Below are 15,638 nucleotides of genomic sequence, written 5' to 3'. Positions count from 1 at the left end.
TGGTCAGCAGGACAACCACAATCAGTACAGAAAAATGTCTCACACTCAATATTCATTTCCCAAAATTGCTCCTTGGCACAAGAGGCAAGAGGTGTGGCAGTAGTGGACACTACCTGGCTGGCTTCTGTTTCAGAGGAAGAAAACAGATTAGAGGCAATCCTTTAAAAGAGCAGGGGTCACTCCAGCAGGATAGACCAAGTCCATTTTAGGAAAATAGAAATCTGGTTTTAGGACAAACTACAGTATAGAGACAACTCTTTTAAAGATTGTTAATGACCTTAGATTTAACTCAGACTTGCAGAAACTTTCTGTTCTACCCGATCTTAGTGCCATATTTGATACAGTAGATCACCAGATTCTGTTAGGCTAAGTACACACAAGATTTTTTTAATCTTATGAGATTTTTAATCTGTTCGAGACCTCATGTGTGAAGATCAAAAAATCAGGAATTTAATAGTGCGGATTATCTCATCACAGAACAACACACACATAATGATGGTCTCCTACAAACAATCTACAATCTAGTCCTCCGAGCCAGAAATATCGCGTGACCAAACGTGATCTAACAAAAACAAAGAGGAAGAACCATGGCAACAACAGGGAAAACAAAGAAGAAGAACCATGGCAAAAACCAGAAAAACAAAGAAGAAAAACCATGGCAACAACAGGAAAACACAACATCCAGAATGGAAGAGGATCTACAAGACAAAAGAATTTTGGGGGTCTTGGGACTACTGTTAACAGAAAAATCCAGAACTGAAAAAATAAGAGACAGCTTGAACACAGCTTGCTCTCTAGTCTGCTTGCTTTCTGATTGGCTACATTCTGTTCCACATCACAATCCATACAGTTACACACACGTGAAGAATTTTGGTCTTAACGTTCAGTACTTCCGATTGTCACCCACGACCCATTTCGGAGCCAATTGTCGGGACGTATTTGCCCTTGACAAACCTCAGACCAAATAATAATCTCATAGGAACATCTTATAAGACTTAAGATAACTGGAGGTTTGCCGGCCTTGATCGGGAAGGGGAAAATCAGGACATAAACAGCCGCATAATCTTTATGTGTGTACCTAGCCTTAGATTTAGAAGTCTGGTGGGCCTCTAAGGTACTGTTCTTAAACGGTTTTATTCCTATCTCACAGATCAACAATATTTTGTAAGCATGGATACCGACTCCTAAGGAATCCATGAAATGAAATATGGGGTTCCCCAAGGATTCATTTTAGGCCCAATACTTTGTACATGTTGCCTCTTGGAGATGTCATCAGAAGACATGGCATTGATTTTTACAGATATGCTGATGATACACATGTGGCAGCATGAAGTGATTACTTGCATTACCAGCCAATCAGCTGAGGGTGGCAACATATTTAAGCAGGTAAGGAGCCAGTTTATGCCATCAAGCACTCACCTGGTTGGCTGGTTACATGGCATCCGGCTGTCATGGAGACTGTTGTTGCTACCATGCCGAATTAATTCCTATACCAGAGTTGCAGTGGTATGTATGCTTAGTTTTCCCTGCATCGTGTTGTCTGGCTGGACAGCTGTTAAATTCTGGAGTTAAACCCTGGTCTACATCCTCTGCAACAGTTGGTGGAATGGAGAGAAAAACGGATGAGAACTTCTTCATTGTATCAGAAGAGGGTAGTAAAATGGACCCTGCTGATACTGTTTCAGGAGGGCCCTAAAGGGAAGAGAGCAAAAACCTAGAGCTGAGAGTTATCATGGGGCTCCTGACCTAATATAGGCAATACATTAGGGATTTCTCCTGCATTGTTTGTCCCTTCTATCATCTTTTGAAAGTGCCTTCAAGCACACATGAATTAGCCAATCATGACATGGACTGAAAATGCAGGGGTGTCTCCTCCCACTAACCATGGACTGAAGGACATCAAGAAATACTGTAGAAGCTGATTAACTTTCTGGTTCAGCCACTCATCCTTATTTTTCCAGACTTTAGTAAACCTTTCACTAATACTTCCAACCAAGGCTTAGGCGCAGTGCTTTATCGGGAATAGTTTGGAAAATGCAAGTGATTGCTTGTCTGAAAAAAAATACCATTTGTATTTTGGAAAACTGGAATTCCTGGCTTTCCAGTGGGTGTCACAGAGAGATTTAGAGATTGATTGGCTCATCTTGTACTGTTTACACTAATATTAACCCACCTACCTTAGTCAAACACAACTGAACAGAGACAGAGGTTGCACCAGTGGTTCTGTGCCTCTCTCAAGGAGAGGCACAGAATCAGGAGAACACCACCATTCAGATTAAAGCAGCTTCAGAGGACAGAGTGCTACCAGGTAACCAACATAGAAACAAGAATGAGTCTGTGCACACCCCTGCAAGGCCACAGAGAGTGAGACAGACATCAGAAGTCTTCACTTTAACAAGCTGGGCAAACCATTTTTGTTTTTATAGAATTTTGATCAAATCCACCTTAAAAGATCAAGTTACTGGTAAACATTCCTCTATCACATGTGTAACATGCACAGTGATTACTTACAGTGATGTGATCTGCAGAGTGACTTCAAGTCTTTTGCTGGCAGAGACAACCCTTGATTTAACCTCCAGCATCAGAGTTGTGACATTAGAAGGAGTTGGGATGTTGTAGTACTGTGAAACCTGAACACAAGGATTCCAGTTTATGCTACCAAGAAAGTGTTTTATTGATTGATTATAGCTACCTATTAAACCCTAATTACAAAAAAAGAAAAAAAATCCAAATGGTACGGTAAATGGTAAAACTACGCATATTTAAAGACCTACAGTTTTTCAATAAAATATTTATTGAAATTAAATGAATATTGTATTTTCTTTGCAGGAATAGCAGAAATACGTGTCAGTCTTCATTTGAAACAGGAGGAACCAGACAGTCACTGACCTGCACTGCAGCACATGCAGTTCCTTTCACTTCCAGGATTAACTTTCCTTTCACATCCTGCAGCATCTTCTCCTGGTAAAGTAGTTTGTTTACCGGATTAAGATCAAATGTCAGCTGGGCACTGGAAGACTGAACCGTCACTGTGCTCGAACCCTGGGGACTGAACACCAGAGTGGAGTAATGAGCCAGAGCCTGTAGAGCCACCACCGTGTCCTACAACACAAACAGAAAAGCGGAAATAATCTTCAGTTTGTAAGAAGAAAAATGAATGACAAACCACATTATTGTTATTATTGTTATTATTATTTTAATCTGACAAAATTTCACCCTTAAACACACTTCAGCATCTGCCCGTACGATGTCTAAACCCCACTCAGCTCCCCTTCAAACCCTCAGCCTCCAGCCCCCTCTGTGATGCTCTTGGACCTTTGTGATGCTTTGGGTCAAGAGTTACAGAGATGCACCACGAGAAAGCTCACCTTCCCAGTCCCTCTGCAAGTGCTGACAACAATGGGTTTTCTGGCAAACGGCACCTTCCAGAGGAACCGGCTGACAAGTCAAGGATATCACAGCCAACCTTCAGCCGTGTTATGCCAGACATGTTAGACGGCATCATTGGTTTGTCACATTACAATAACTTTCCTGCACTGAAGGACAACAGGCAAGCAAAACAATGCAATTTGCAGCAATGTCCGATTTCCCCAATGTAATCGGCGCTATTGATCGTACTACAGCTGCAATAAGAGCACCAAGTGAAAAATAAATAAATAAAAATAAATAATAACAATAATAATCCAAGAGGAAAATCTGCTGTCATTAACCAAAGTATTTTCATTCTTTAAACATCCAAATCCTATGTAATACAACATGTTGCTCACCAATATTGTGGCTCATTGGCCTGGGTCCACAATAACTGAGGCGATTGCTTCATTTGCAAAGATATGCGCCGTATTCTGTTGTTAATACTGTTCTATAAGGCCCCCTACAATCATTTAATTGGTCAGCCCCACCCACTACATTGACCAACATGGCTGAAATCCAGCATATTGATACAATATGGTAGGACATACAAAAAAGCCTCGGACCTATATGATAACTTATACAAGAAGTTGCCCATTTTGAAAAAAATGTTATTTTGGGGTCACATTTGCATGTTTCTTTGCTTTGCATTTAACATATCTCCTCCAAGAGATTTCATCGTGCTGTGCTCAAAATCGGTCTGAACCATAGACTGTATATAAAAGATGGACAGACCTCACACACTTAAAAGTGCTTCAGATCAGGTCAAACCCTTTCATGATACGACAATAAAAAACTCAAGTGCCTTCGCCAAACGTAACCATGGTGAATGGCGTCCAATGCCATGAAACAGGCAATAACAGACCCTCATTTTGCAACTAAAATGTGAGACAGTGCGAGTGAATTGTTCATCTACTCGCACAGGCGACCAATACATTTGCCTGTCTTTTACTTGTAGTAGTTATAACTGAATTAATTTTTTCGCTAACAAACGTCGGCTTCCCTCTTCAGCCCAGTAGATCACAGTAATGCACAAATTAACTGCTGTTTTGCCGACTCAAACTAATTTTAATTAGAAAACTAACTTTAATAAGAGAAAAAGAGACGAACACCAACGAAGAAGACGATTTTCGCGTGAGCACTGTGAACGAGCACTGTGATTGGCTTATGTGTGAAAAGAGGCAGGTCTTGGGGGAATTTATTATTCCTCAGTGTTGCCAACTTAGCGACTTTGTCGCTATATTTAGTGAGTTTTCAGACCCCTCTAGCGACTATTTTTAAGCTACAAATTTAGTGACTTTTTGGAGACTTTTGGAGACTGAAGTGAATCAACATATTTTACTCTTCCCAATAAGGAGCGGGTGGTGTGCAGACGCCACCCATACGAGGCTTCTTGCAGCAGCAGCAGCAGCTGCATTCAGAACAGACAATGTTCACCTCTGTTTCATGACCAGGCTGAAAATGAAACGTACAAAGCTGCTACTGGAGGATCCTGCGCTGGTTTACCGTCAGAGTAATGTCTATTAATGAAGAATGTGGACAAAAATATTAAAGTTAAAAGTGTTGTGATGTTTCAGACTCCTAATTAAAAAACAAAATACACTTAAATAGCTGAACAAGAAAAAATAAAGAAAATATTGACAGAGTTATTTTATTTATTTATTTATTCAGCTGTTATAAACATTTTAGGTTGTCTTTTTATCAGTTTTTGCCTTTCCTATGACATCCCTCTCTATTGTAGCATCCATTACAACTATATGTACTAGGCTGATTATGCTAATTAGCGACTTTTAGGACAGCCAATATCTATTTGTCTTACTGAGGAGTGGGAACAGTGGCTGTTTATTGTCAGGAACTACATGGACAAGTCACCATGCCCTATAGGGGATGATGGTGAAAAGTTGTCGTTCTGCTTTGACTACAAGGTGAAAATCAAATCAAATCTGATCTGATTTTACAAGTTCTATGTCTGCTTGTTTTGTATTAGTGCGACCATTAAGATTTTTTTTATGTTATGACAACTGCTACACAATTAAATATGAATTGTAAACAATGTAATTTCTGAATTTATTGTTCAAGCATTTATCACTAATACAGTGAAAATGAGAGGAAATGTGAATATTTGCTTTGCAAGGCGATTTCTGTATGCACCCCTAAATTTTCGGCTTGCGCTCCTAAAAATTTAAGGTAGGGGCCACTGTGGTTCTCATAAAAAAAGTAAGTCTGGAGCCCTAGATGTACTCCTGATCTCCACCAAACTCGGCAGAGAGCAGAGTGGTCAGGCCTGGAACTGATTCAAATTGACATATACTGGAAATATGGCTCTATAGCGCCCCCTATAATTATTTGATTGATCAGTCCCAACCACTGCTTTAACTGACATTGATGTAATGTGGCATATTTATATAACATGCCAGGACATACAAAAAAGCTTCTTCATGTCCAGAGGTTATCAACACCAATAGATTTTGATTTCTGACATGTCACTCATCAGCGAGCTGCTATTTAAGAAATAATCTAACCTAGACTAGATATGGTGAACTGAAGAGAAGAAGGTGTGTTCTCTTAGTGTGGGATGATGTTTTATCAATTTCAAAGTTTAATCTTTTAATAAGAGTCACTACTCCTCTTTGCCTAGAATTTTAACAAGCTGAGTACACATGTGGAAACTGGGCTGTTGAAAGAAGGTCTATAGTTGTGTCTGATAAATGAGTTTCCTGCAAAAGGACGATGTCTGTCTTCATTTCCTACAGCCGATTGACTAATTTTAACCTCTTTTCCCTTGTACCAGCTCCAAGCACATTCCAAGTGACAAACCTTAATGTATTCATGATCTAACAGAAATGAGGCTACATGCATATTACTGAAGCATGTGTGTGTGTGTGTGTGTGTGTGTGTGTATCCCACTGCTTGTTTGCATGCATGTGTGTCTGCCATCTGAGTGAGTGACATGGATCTGTGTATTAAATGTCTGCGTGTGTGCTTGTGTTGTTCTCTCATATTTTGTGTGTGTGTTTGTGTGAACTGTGCAAAGTGCTGATGTGTGTCACCAGTAGCCTTCGTTTGAGGAGGGTCCTTCAAATTCTGTGAATTGGAACAGTACTTCGCGCCCCACGATGATGTATGTAGCCGACGAATCCACACTTCGAGGAGTGCAGACCCTCAATTGGGACACACCAATAAATAGTCTGTGTCGCTTCATGAGAATGTCCATTTCCTCCACCATTGCTATAGTTGTTATTTTCTGAAACTGACATCAGAACTCAGAAATGAACTAGTATAGTTGATGTATCGCCTAATAACTATGCTAATGTAAAGCATGTATGCATGTTGGCAGTGATGTTTGACGTTGGAAATGGGTGTACCTATTTATGAATGTAAAGTGAGGATGAATATACTCTAAGGCATTTTAAGGCACAAGATACATATCATAAATGTTAAAAAAAAACATTCATTACTCATTTTCACTCGCACAGGAATGCCTCAGTAAGACTGCTGTACACTAAATATACTGTACAATAAAGGCCACTAGAGCCCCCAGAAAATCTGTGTTGTAGTACCTGGGTAGAGGAGAAGCCTCCATATTGGTTCTGCTGCACAGTCAGCCACCTAACAATGCTTGAGGAGTAGCTCTTGTCTTCAGCAGAAAGGGGGGAACTGAGTTTGGCCATCAGCACATACGAACTGATCTCCACTGACAGAGAGTCTAATGTTTCTGATGCTGTCTGAGACCAGTGGATGAAATCTCCTGAAAACAACCAATGCACAGATACAATTAGAGTTAGATTCAGGAACCCTGAATGATTTCCATAACAAAGGTGACTAACCTTCTCTTATAGCCAGAGTGTCAAGGTACTGCAGAAGGTAAGCACGGATCTGCATGTCCCCTGCCAGAGTGAAGACGTACGCCAGCAGAGCGGTAGTGTAGGTGTTACTAAGATCACTGATGGACTGTTTAAGGCATATAAGGCTCTTCTTTATCACAGGATTCTTTAACAAATTAAAGGACAACAGAAATGATTGACTACTTGATGGGTGGAAAAAATGGTGAGGCTGTCTGTGAGCTTATGAGAGATTATGGCTGTATGACTGACTGAAGGTAATTATCCCTGATTTTTCAGTTTAATTGGGTAGGCAGATCTAGGAAGCCCACTGGTGGCTCTAAACTTCCTGTTTCATATGATGGTGGGTGTCACTGTGCTTTTAGGTAAACTAAAAGTGTGCATTTGCTTTCCTTTGATAGAATATTTTCTGTAGATTGCTAAAAAATCTAAAATTAAATTAAATCCATACTACGTATTACAATATTACAGTTTGCTTGTCCAAATGAGCCACACAAGTCAAGTTTCCACTAAACATATTTTAAAAAGCTGTTATTGTGAATAATTTTGAGAAAAGTATAGCATTTTGTAAAACAAGATGCAGCACAAAGTAAGAAAAGTATCAGATTGCTTTAATTCACTTACATCTGTGGACATATTCATTTCCAGGAAGGAAGCAGTGATATAAGCAGTGAGTGTTACTTCATCAGACACACCACCCTGCAGAGCACAATGTAAACTTTATGATCAGGCATAGTTATGAACACTTTACACACAGAGTGCAAACAGTAATGATTTTCTTTACAGATAATTGTGACTTGCTAATTACAGATGGGTTTGACTCTTAACTGCTCAATCAGGAGTCCCAATAATGGTCCTAATCTGTTAAAATAATGGTCCTAATCTGTTAAAATTATCTCGAGAGGAATCATCATGGAGCATATAAGTGTTCACAAATGTGACCCATTTACTGATCTATGAATGAAAGCTTCAGGGCTTATAACAATCTCTTTCAACCTTTCTTGAAAAAGATGCTATTTTAAGAACTGCCACAGCAAGAAGTCCATCACTGTAAAAAACAAAAAAAAAAAAAAAAACAAGAGATGAGAAGGTCTCTCAATTTACCTTCATTCTAATGTTGAAGAGTTCTCCTGACTTTCTGAAACAGCCGTCTTGTCTTTGCTCATGTTGCAGCCAAGTCCTGGATTGTTCAATCTTTGTTGGGTCAATATAAATAAAAGCCTGAGCTCGGTAAAAAGACCTCACAACAAAAGCAGTCAGCCTGGGGAAAACAAAAAAAAAAGTTTACCTTTACTGACTCATGATATCAAGGAACAAAGTACAAAACATGAGTCATTATTAATGTCAATTAAGCAAATGCTTGCTTTTGATTTGGGTGGTGGTTAAAGGTGGACATTGGTGTTCCTTGGCAATATAGGCTGGCTCTAGGGGTGTGTAATGCCACCTCGCTGGAGGGGATAGAGCCTTAGCTGGTGCCTGAGGTGGAAAGGATCCAGCTAGATATTACTCTGCTTGCATCGTCACATGACTTGGGCTCTGAAACAATCTCTTTGAGAGGGTCTGGACCCTCTTCTACTCTGGAGTTGTTCCGAGTGAGAGGCAGTAAACAGATATGGGCATACTTAATGCATCCTGGCTGAAAGTCTGTATGTTGGGGTTAATCCTGGTGAATGAGAGGGTAGCCTCCCTAAGCCTTCAGGTGGGGGGAGAAGTCCTGATTGTGCTTGTGCACTAAATAGCAGTTCAGAGTACCCACTCTTTCTGGAGTCCTTGGAAAAGGAGATAAAGTGTGTTCCTGCTGAGAACACTTTAATTAGTTCTCTCTATTGCCAGCACTGAGGTGCTGGTGCATGCTTTTTGTAGAATAGATTACTGTAATACCCTGCTTTCTCATCTTCCCAAAAAATATGTTTCAAAATTACAACTACTACCAGTTTTTAATTGTTTATAAATGTCTTAATGGTCTTGGGCCTTCTCATTCATCTGACCTACTTTTAAATTATGAGCCCTTGTGGACCCTGAGGTTCTCTGGCACCGGCCTTTTGGTTGTTCATAAAGTCAGGACTAAAACCTACGGTGAGAAAAGTAAAAAATAATTTAATTATTAGACGAATATAACACAAGTAAACACAAAATGCAGTTTGGTGCTTGTTGTGTTATCTTTGTCTAAATTTTTATTTCTTTTATGATCCAAAACATTTAAGCATGATAAACATTCAACAAAATAAGAAATCAGGAAGGGGGCAAACACTTTTTCACACTATTGTAACCTAAGATATGACTGGATTAATGGTGACTGTCTTGCTTTCTACGTTTTGGGCACAAACCAGATGTTCTGCCAAATTGCACGATTGTGAATTCTGGATGGAAAAACAAAAAACAAAACAAAAAAATCTCAAAAAAACAAAAACAAAGAATTCATGTTAATCAGCACGAATACGAAGTTTTAGTTTTGTGACTTCAGTGTATATTTTCTCATGTTGTGTCAAAGTGAATATTCATAGAATTAATTTGTCATCTCTTTAGTAATGTGCTGTAAGCAGCTGTGGCTCAGATGGAGAAACTGTCTGGTATATAATAAAAAGAATATGTGGTGTAATAAATTTAAATATATTCACCAGGTGTTCCCAGGTCCTGATCCAAAAGTACTGTATGCCCCTTTATGATCTTTGTAGTTCAGCTGTTTCTGATAACCTAGACAACACAACAGCATTAGCAGCACATCAATAATAGACACTTTGTAATTTGCCAGGATTTCTTTTTTCATTACTTGTTGGCTTTAACATGTAATTATTTCCTTGTTTTACTTAAATTGTCATTGAAACATGGACATTTTAATTACTTAAAAAATTGCATGTATTTCCAATGTTTTTAACCTTTTAAGGTTGCCATGACTTTATTTGCGCATGGTTCTTAGGAGATGACATATCAGGGTTGCTCTCGAGACAAGGAGGGGAAAGCAAATGTGACTTGTTTGTGGCTAGAGTTTCTTTTCATCTTGAACCATGAATCTACAGAAATGCACTGCACTGAGCTGCTTTGGGTTTGAAAACTGCATGCCCCAGATGGGAAAGCACACAGCTAGCCAATCTGAATCTATGTACGATGCACACTCTGTAACACATAGCCTACCCTCTACAGCACAACAGTCTAAGCAAATGTCTCAAAGTTTTGATGTGAAGTTAAGTGCTGTTGACAGCAGAAACAAATGTTTATCTAACAAGGTCTATTGTCCCTTACAAGTTGGAGTTTCTTCTAAAAAGCTGAAAGTGACTTACCACTGGTCAGGAAGTTCAGTGCCTTCTCCTTGATGGCCGGGGTCAGCTGCTTTGTGTTTTGTAGGTAATGGAGGATGTAGATGTTAGGGGCCAGAAGAGCCATGTTCTGCTCCCCACATCCATACGGCATCTTTAGCAGTCCATCCAGGTTCTCCAGGGCCCGGCAGAGGATGTCACCTGTCAAGAAACAATGATTCACCAAAACTGAACAAGAAACTTACCTGACTTTTTACTTTTTATTATAGATTCTGATAAGGGCCTGCAGGGTGATGTGGTGGTTAGTACCATCACCCACGGCAGAGATGTTTCCGGTTCGAGCCTCGGCTGGGAGCCTTCCTCCCTTTTCTCCCTGTGCATGAGTGAGTTCTCTCATAGTCCAAACACTTGCATGTAAGGTTAGTGCTTTTCACTACATTCTTCCTAAAAGTGAGTTTGAGTGTTTTTTTGTATTTCTGTGTCAGATGTGTTAAGCGTTTACTCTGCAGTTCACCTGAAAACAACCTCAAGTGAAATCCAAAGACAATGAAATACCAGAGTCACATTTATATGCTGTATTTCCAACATTCATCCAGTCACTTTATACAGGATTACAGGAGCTGATCCCTTCACTCCACAGGGTGCTCACCACCCATCAGAAGTGTAGAAACCTCCAGAATGAGCACCATCTTTAACCTGAAAAATGAACACTCAGTTCAAATGAATTCATTGGTTTACCCAGCACTGATACTGTAGCTCGGGCAGATCCACCAATCACGTTGTTTGGGATTTCAAGATCTTTTTCCTCTTTCAAGATATTTCCTGTGTACAGACAGAGACACTTATCATTAAATCCCAGCAGGAGATCAGTGATGTAATGATGTCAGTTAGGCTCCTCCAAAGGGCTAAAACCAGACTGACCTTCAGGACAGAGAAGCCAGTTGTATGTCTTTGTGATCTCACGTCCTTCAGCCTGCAGAAGAGATGTGAGATGTTTACAATGAGATGCAGGGTAAAAATTTATTTGAAAGAATTACTCTGAAATTTTTTAAAATATCAAAAATGTGTGCAGTGCTTTCTTTGAGTCTTGTTTTGTGTCACCAACCTTTACTCTGAGAGATCGTGTGACCACATCAATGCGTCCTCGTTCTGGGACACTGACAATCTCATTGTCACAAGAAGCATGGGACGGTACAGCCTCAGCAGTCACAGTCACATTCACAGCCCCTAAAAAGATCAGTGAAGATCAGCTTTTCATCTCCTGTTCTTCATTATCAAAACATTTAGACACTCTGGTGGATCTCACTGAGTTTATGAAAAAAGATGTACAGAGAGTAAAGGGACAGCAGTTCCTCCATCTTGTCATCCTTTAATATTTACAGAAGGGTGGATGGAAGCCTTACCCAAGGCTGTGGGAATCATGGTCCAGCTAAGGGTCTTACTCTCGCTGCCACACAGACAGGATGTGTACTGATCACCAGAGAGGGGAGTGAGGGTGTAATCTGAGGAGGGGGCTGCAGTCACTTTCACCTGTTATACAGATACAGAATATAATTCTGTTCTAAAATTGGGATAAAATTAAGCTAATTAAGAGTTTTACCATTCATTTTAAATAACTCAAATCCTACTAAACATCCGTATGCTGACAAGGTCACAGTGATCTGGTCACGCTGTGAATGACAGGTGTCTCATCATTACCATGATGCAGCTGGTCAGGTAGTTGAAGACAGTCGCCTTCAGTTCAAAGTTCTCCCCCCAGACGATAGAGTAGGGCAGCGTGAGCTCGAGGAAGAAGGGCTGGAAGACGGTAAGTTTCTTACGAGGAGCCAAACCAAAACCTTGAGGGGACAAACAGAAAGTCTCTGTCTCCCAGGTGGTGATGGTGTCTGGGACAGTGAGGGACACATTCTTTGTTCCAGACTCTCTGGATTGGGAGATAAACACAAAAACTTTCTGTCAGACGGTAAAACAAACTTTCACAAACCAGATTTTGGTTTGTTTTAAAGTATTTCTATCTGGTGAAACTCAGCAGAATATTTATATATTCAACCAAACTATTCTTTAAACATGTCTTTAACATCCTGACAGGGAAGTTCCTTAATTAGTTCTTAGTTATTAGTACTCTTTAGTAATTAGTTAAATCTTTTAAACTTAAATCTCTTTACTGCAGACAGAATTAATAAAGGTACTGCAGACTTTTGAGATTTCTATGTTCAGATTGTTATTAAAAAGCCCAACATTTACTCATGAATTTTAAACAATTACATCATTTACCCTCCTTTAGGATTTATTCTTAATAACATCCATTCACTAATTTAATTTAATAAAACAGGTTTCCAGAACCTGCAAGTAACATCCAAATCAGGAACATCCCATTTTAGAATGAAAAACCTTTCTGTGCATTAATTTATTCTATGATGAACTGGTATGATCCTAATATCAGGACATCCATGCAGGACTCTGAAAAACCTCCAGCTGATCCAGTAAGAGATTTTTTTCAGTTAGAACTAATTGGGATTTTCATGAAGCATTCAGAAGGCTCAAGTAACCCTGAACCATTTCCTAGCTATACACTAGTTATTGATAAGTAATACACTAAGGATGCTATGGTGTCCTCCCATGAATCTCTGAATCTGTTTTTATCTCTGAAACTTTCTACAGTTATCTCTGGCTCCAGAGCTGCATGTTTCTAATCTGTGTTTACTGGTCTGACAAACCTGCCCAGTGTTTCCTTGTTTTGGGTTTTTTTGTTTTCCTTTTTGCTTTGCTATCCGCCAAACTAAATGACCCTGCTGCTCTGCTGACTGGTAAAAATATTATATGTCTCCTGGCAAAGAACAAAGTGCTGATTATTTCTATTAATAAACAATTTTGCTACAAAACCTCACCCAACTTCCACCAGGTCCCATATCCATGTTTCAGGGAAGAAAGTGCGAGCTGTCTGTATTGGTGGAGGAGGAGGAGATATCCCCATATTTGGAGTTCTTTGGAAGTTAGGTTGTAGGTCTTGGCGAGGATCTCCATTTCGATGTAAAAATTGAACCAAGAAGTAAACAAAAGCAAACAACAAAGCTTACACAGATGACCACTGTCATGAAAAACTGTAACACGTATCAACTGACACAGCAAACAGAAATAAGCTCACCATGTCTGTTTATCTTACCTAAGAATTCAAAGCACCGGACGTTTCTAATGATTAAGTTTGTTATCATTTTCAATCCCACACTCTACAAAAATCCAGCAAAGCACAATCAATATTTAAAACTCATTACAATTTCCAACATTTTTTTTTAATTTGACATCTTTTGTTGTTTGATAAGTACCTGGAAAACTGTATCAGCATATTCTTTCTGTGAAGCATGGTGTGAAAAAACAAATCTCCACCACTTCACATCCAAACATTCTGGAGGATCGATAAGTTCATGAGGGACAGAAGTTGCTTTCTTTACAGGCAGCAAATTAAATATCTGAAAAGAAAAGTATGATTTAGAACTATAAAGTAAAAAAAAGTCTTTTGTTCAGTAAAAAAGTAAAAGTCCCAATGACATTGGATAACAGTTTTAAATAAATATAGACCTACTGTAGAGTTGATGTAATGGTCTAAGTAGAAGATATAAAAACATATAGAATTTGGATTTTCTCTTTTATAGTTTTCAATTAAAGTGGTACAAGTTTTATTCACAAAGATGGTGCAGACTACAGTAAAAATAAATTATGTATACTCATGTTTTTAGGTTACATTATGTTACCTCCTCTGCACTCAGAGTCATTTCTGGTTCTTTGATGAGGACGCTCTGATCAATGGCGCTTACTCCACACAGAGAGCCTGGCAGGGCCACCAGATGAAGGCTGGTCTGCTCTCCAGGAACAGCTGAGGATGGTGAAAACTCCAGGAATACCTGAAACACGGACAGGACTCATCACACTGCCCAGACTTGCTGTGCTCAAATATAGAGGTTTTATTTCACCAACATTTATAGAAAACGAGATACTCAATCTTCTTTGACTTTTCTGCTGTTTGCTTTTATGGGGTCATGGTTAAAGTTAAAATTAAGGTCATGGAAAGGTGGTAGGAGAAGTCTGTAGTGAACTGGAAACAAGCAGTCTGTTGGTACCTGACTGTACAAAGCAAGAAACGAAAACTTCTGCACATCAAACACAAGGCCTTAAGTTTAGACCCCTCCATTATAGACTTTCAGCCGCCTGGAAGGGCCCTTTATGTGGTCAGCCCTTGGAGCATTGGGTTTTGGAGCTCCTCACATTAACATGATCAAAATGCTGACAGGCAAGACTTGCTCCATGGCTTTTCCATCTCTAGGTGGGCAAGACAGAGCTGACACTGAGCAAACTGCTGTTTGCTTTCTTCTTTTCAATTGGTTTTCCATCCATTGCGTCATCATTGTTAATGGTATGTAGCACCATATCTCATTTTCATACTTGATCAAAACCTTTTATAAGGTCAAAACCTTTTATAAGGTTTTGATCAGGCCGGAACGGTTTAGTTAGCTTATTTTTTTCATTTTCAGTCATCAGAGAGAGGAATTTAACAGGCTAACTACATTAACCGCTATTCCTACACAGCAGATACAGACTTCACATTATAGCATTTTACATATGTTCTCACTACAAAATAATCTATAGGTAGAAGTTGCAAAGGACTACGTTTAACAGATTTTGACACAAACGCCATGGCTCAGCACTGCCTCTACGGTGCAACAGTAAAAGGACACTAACAGTTTTTCCCTCAGGTTGTCCTTCCTTACAGTCTGTTGGGCTTTCTTCAACAGTGCTGTGGTGTTTGTTTTCCAGGACAGGTCCTCCTCGATGTGCATGCCCAAGAACCTGAAATCAGAGACCTTCTACACCTCGATCCCAATTTATGAAAATGGGCTGATTGTTTGGTTTTTTGGGGGACACACATGGCTTAATAGGCAAAGCTGGGGTAACTGTGTGCATGGACGTAATCTTAGGGGGGACACAGGGGACATGTCCCCTGCACTTTTTCAAAAGGCCGTTTTGGTCCCCTGCACTTTTTGTTGTCCAAAAACAATGTTTCGCTATAGTAAACAGAGATACGTCAAGCGCTAGGACCAAGCTGAGAACAGTCACTCAAGCTGAAGCCTGTTCCCCTTAG

At 39.6% G+C, this 15,638-nt stretch overlaps 1 protein-coding gene across 1 annotated transcript in view; it reads right to left on the bottom strand.

Moving 5' to 3' along the window:
* LOC121645781 (alpha-2-macroglobulin-like protein 1) overlaps positions 1–15,638 on the bottom strand; it is a 35,013-nt gene that overhangs the window by 3,766 nt on the left and 15,609 nt on the right. Inside the window, exons 15-31 of the mRNA XM_041994474.1 lie at positions 14,254–14,403; positions 13,828–13,971; positions 13,623–13,731; positions 13,393–13,522; positions 12,203–12,428; positions 11,908–12,034; positions 11,610–11,731; positions 11,426–11,477; positions 11,243–11,326; positions 10,529–10,705; positions 9,869–9,944; positions 8,355–8,511; positions 7,875–7,949; positions 7,236–7,398; positions 6,969–7,156; positions 2,890–3,102; positions 2,512–2,630 (exon numbers count right to left, since the gene is read on the bottom strand). Of these exons, the coding sequence (XP_041850408.1) occupies positions 2,512–2,630; positions 2,890–3,102; positions 6,969–7,156; positions 7,236–7,398; positions 7,875–7,949; positions 8,355–8,511; positions 9,869–9,944; positions 10,529–10,705; positions 11,243–11,326; positions 11,426–11,477; positions 11,610–11,731; positions 11,908–12,034; positions 12,203–12,428; positions 13,393–13,522; positions 13,623–13,731; positions 13,828–13,971; positions 14,254–14,403 (2,312 nt within the window). The remainder of the gene's footprint in view (positions 1–2,511; positions 2,631–2,889; positions 3,103–6,968; positions 7,157–7,235; positions 7,399–7,874; positions 7,950–8,354; positions 8,512–9,868; positions 9,945–10,528; positions 10,706–11,242; positions 11,327–11,425; positions 11,478–11,609; positions 11,732–11,907; positions 12,035–12,202; positions 12,429–13,392; positions 13,523–13,622; positions 13,732–13,827; positions 13,972–14,253; positions 14,404–15,638) is intronic.

This window comes from Melanotaenia boesemani, chromosome 9, assembly GCF_017639745.1.
Source record: "Melanotaenia boesemani isolate fMelBoe1 chromosome 9, fMelBoe1.pri, whole genome shotgun sequence".
NCBI classification, from domain to species: domain Eukaryota; kingdom Metazoa; phylum Chordata; class Actinopteri; order Atheriniformes; family Melanotaeniidae; genus Melanotaenia; species Melanotaenia boesemani.
Note: the sequence above shows the minus strand (reverse complement) of the source record. Positions and strands in the feature narration are given on the sequence as shown.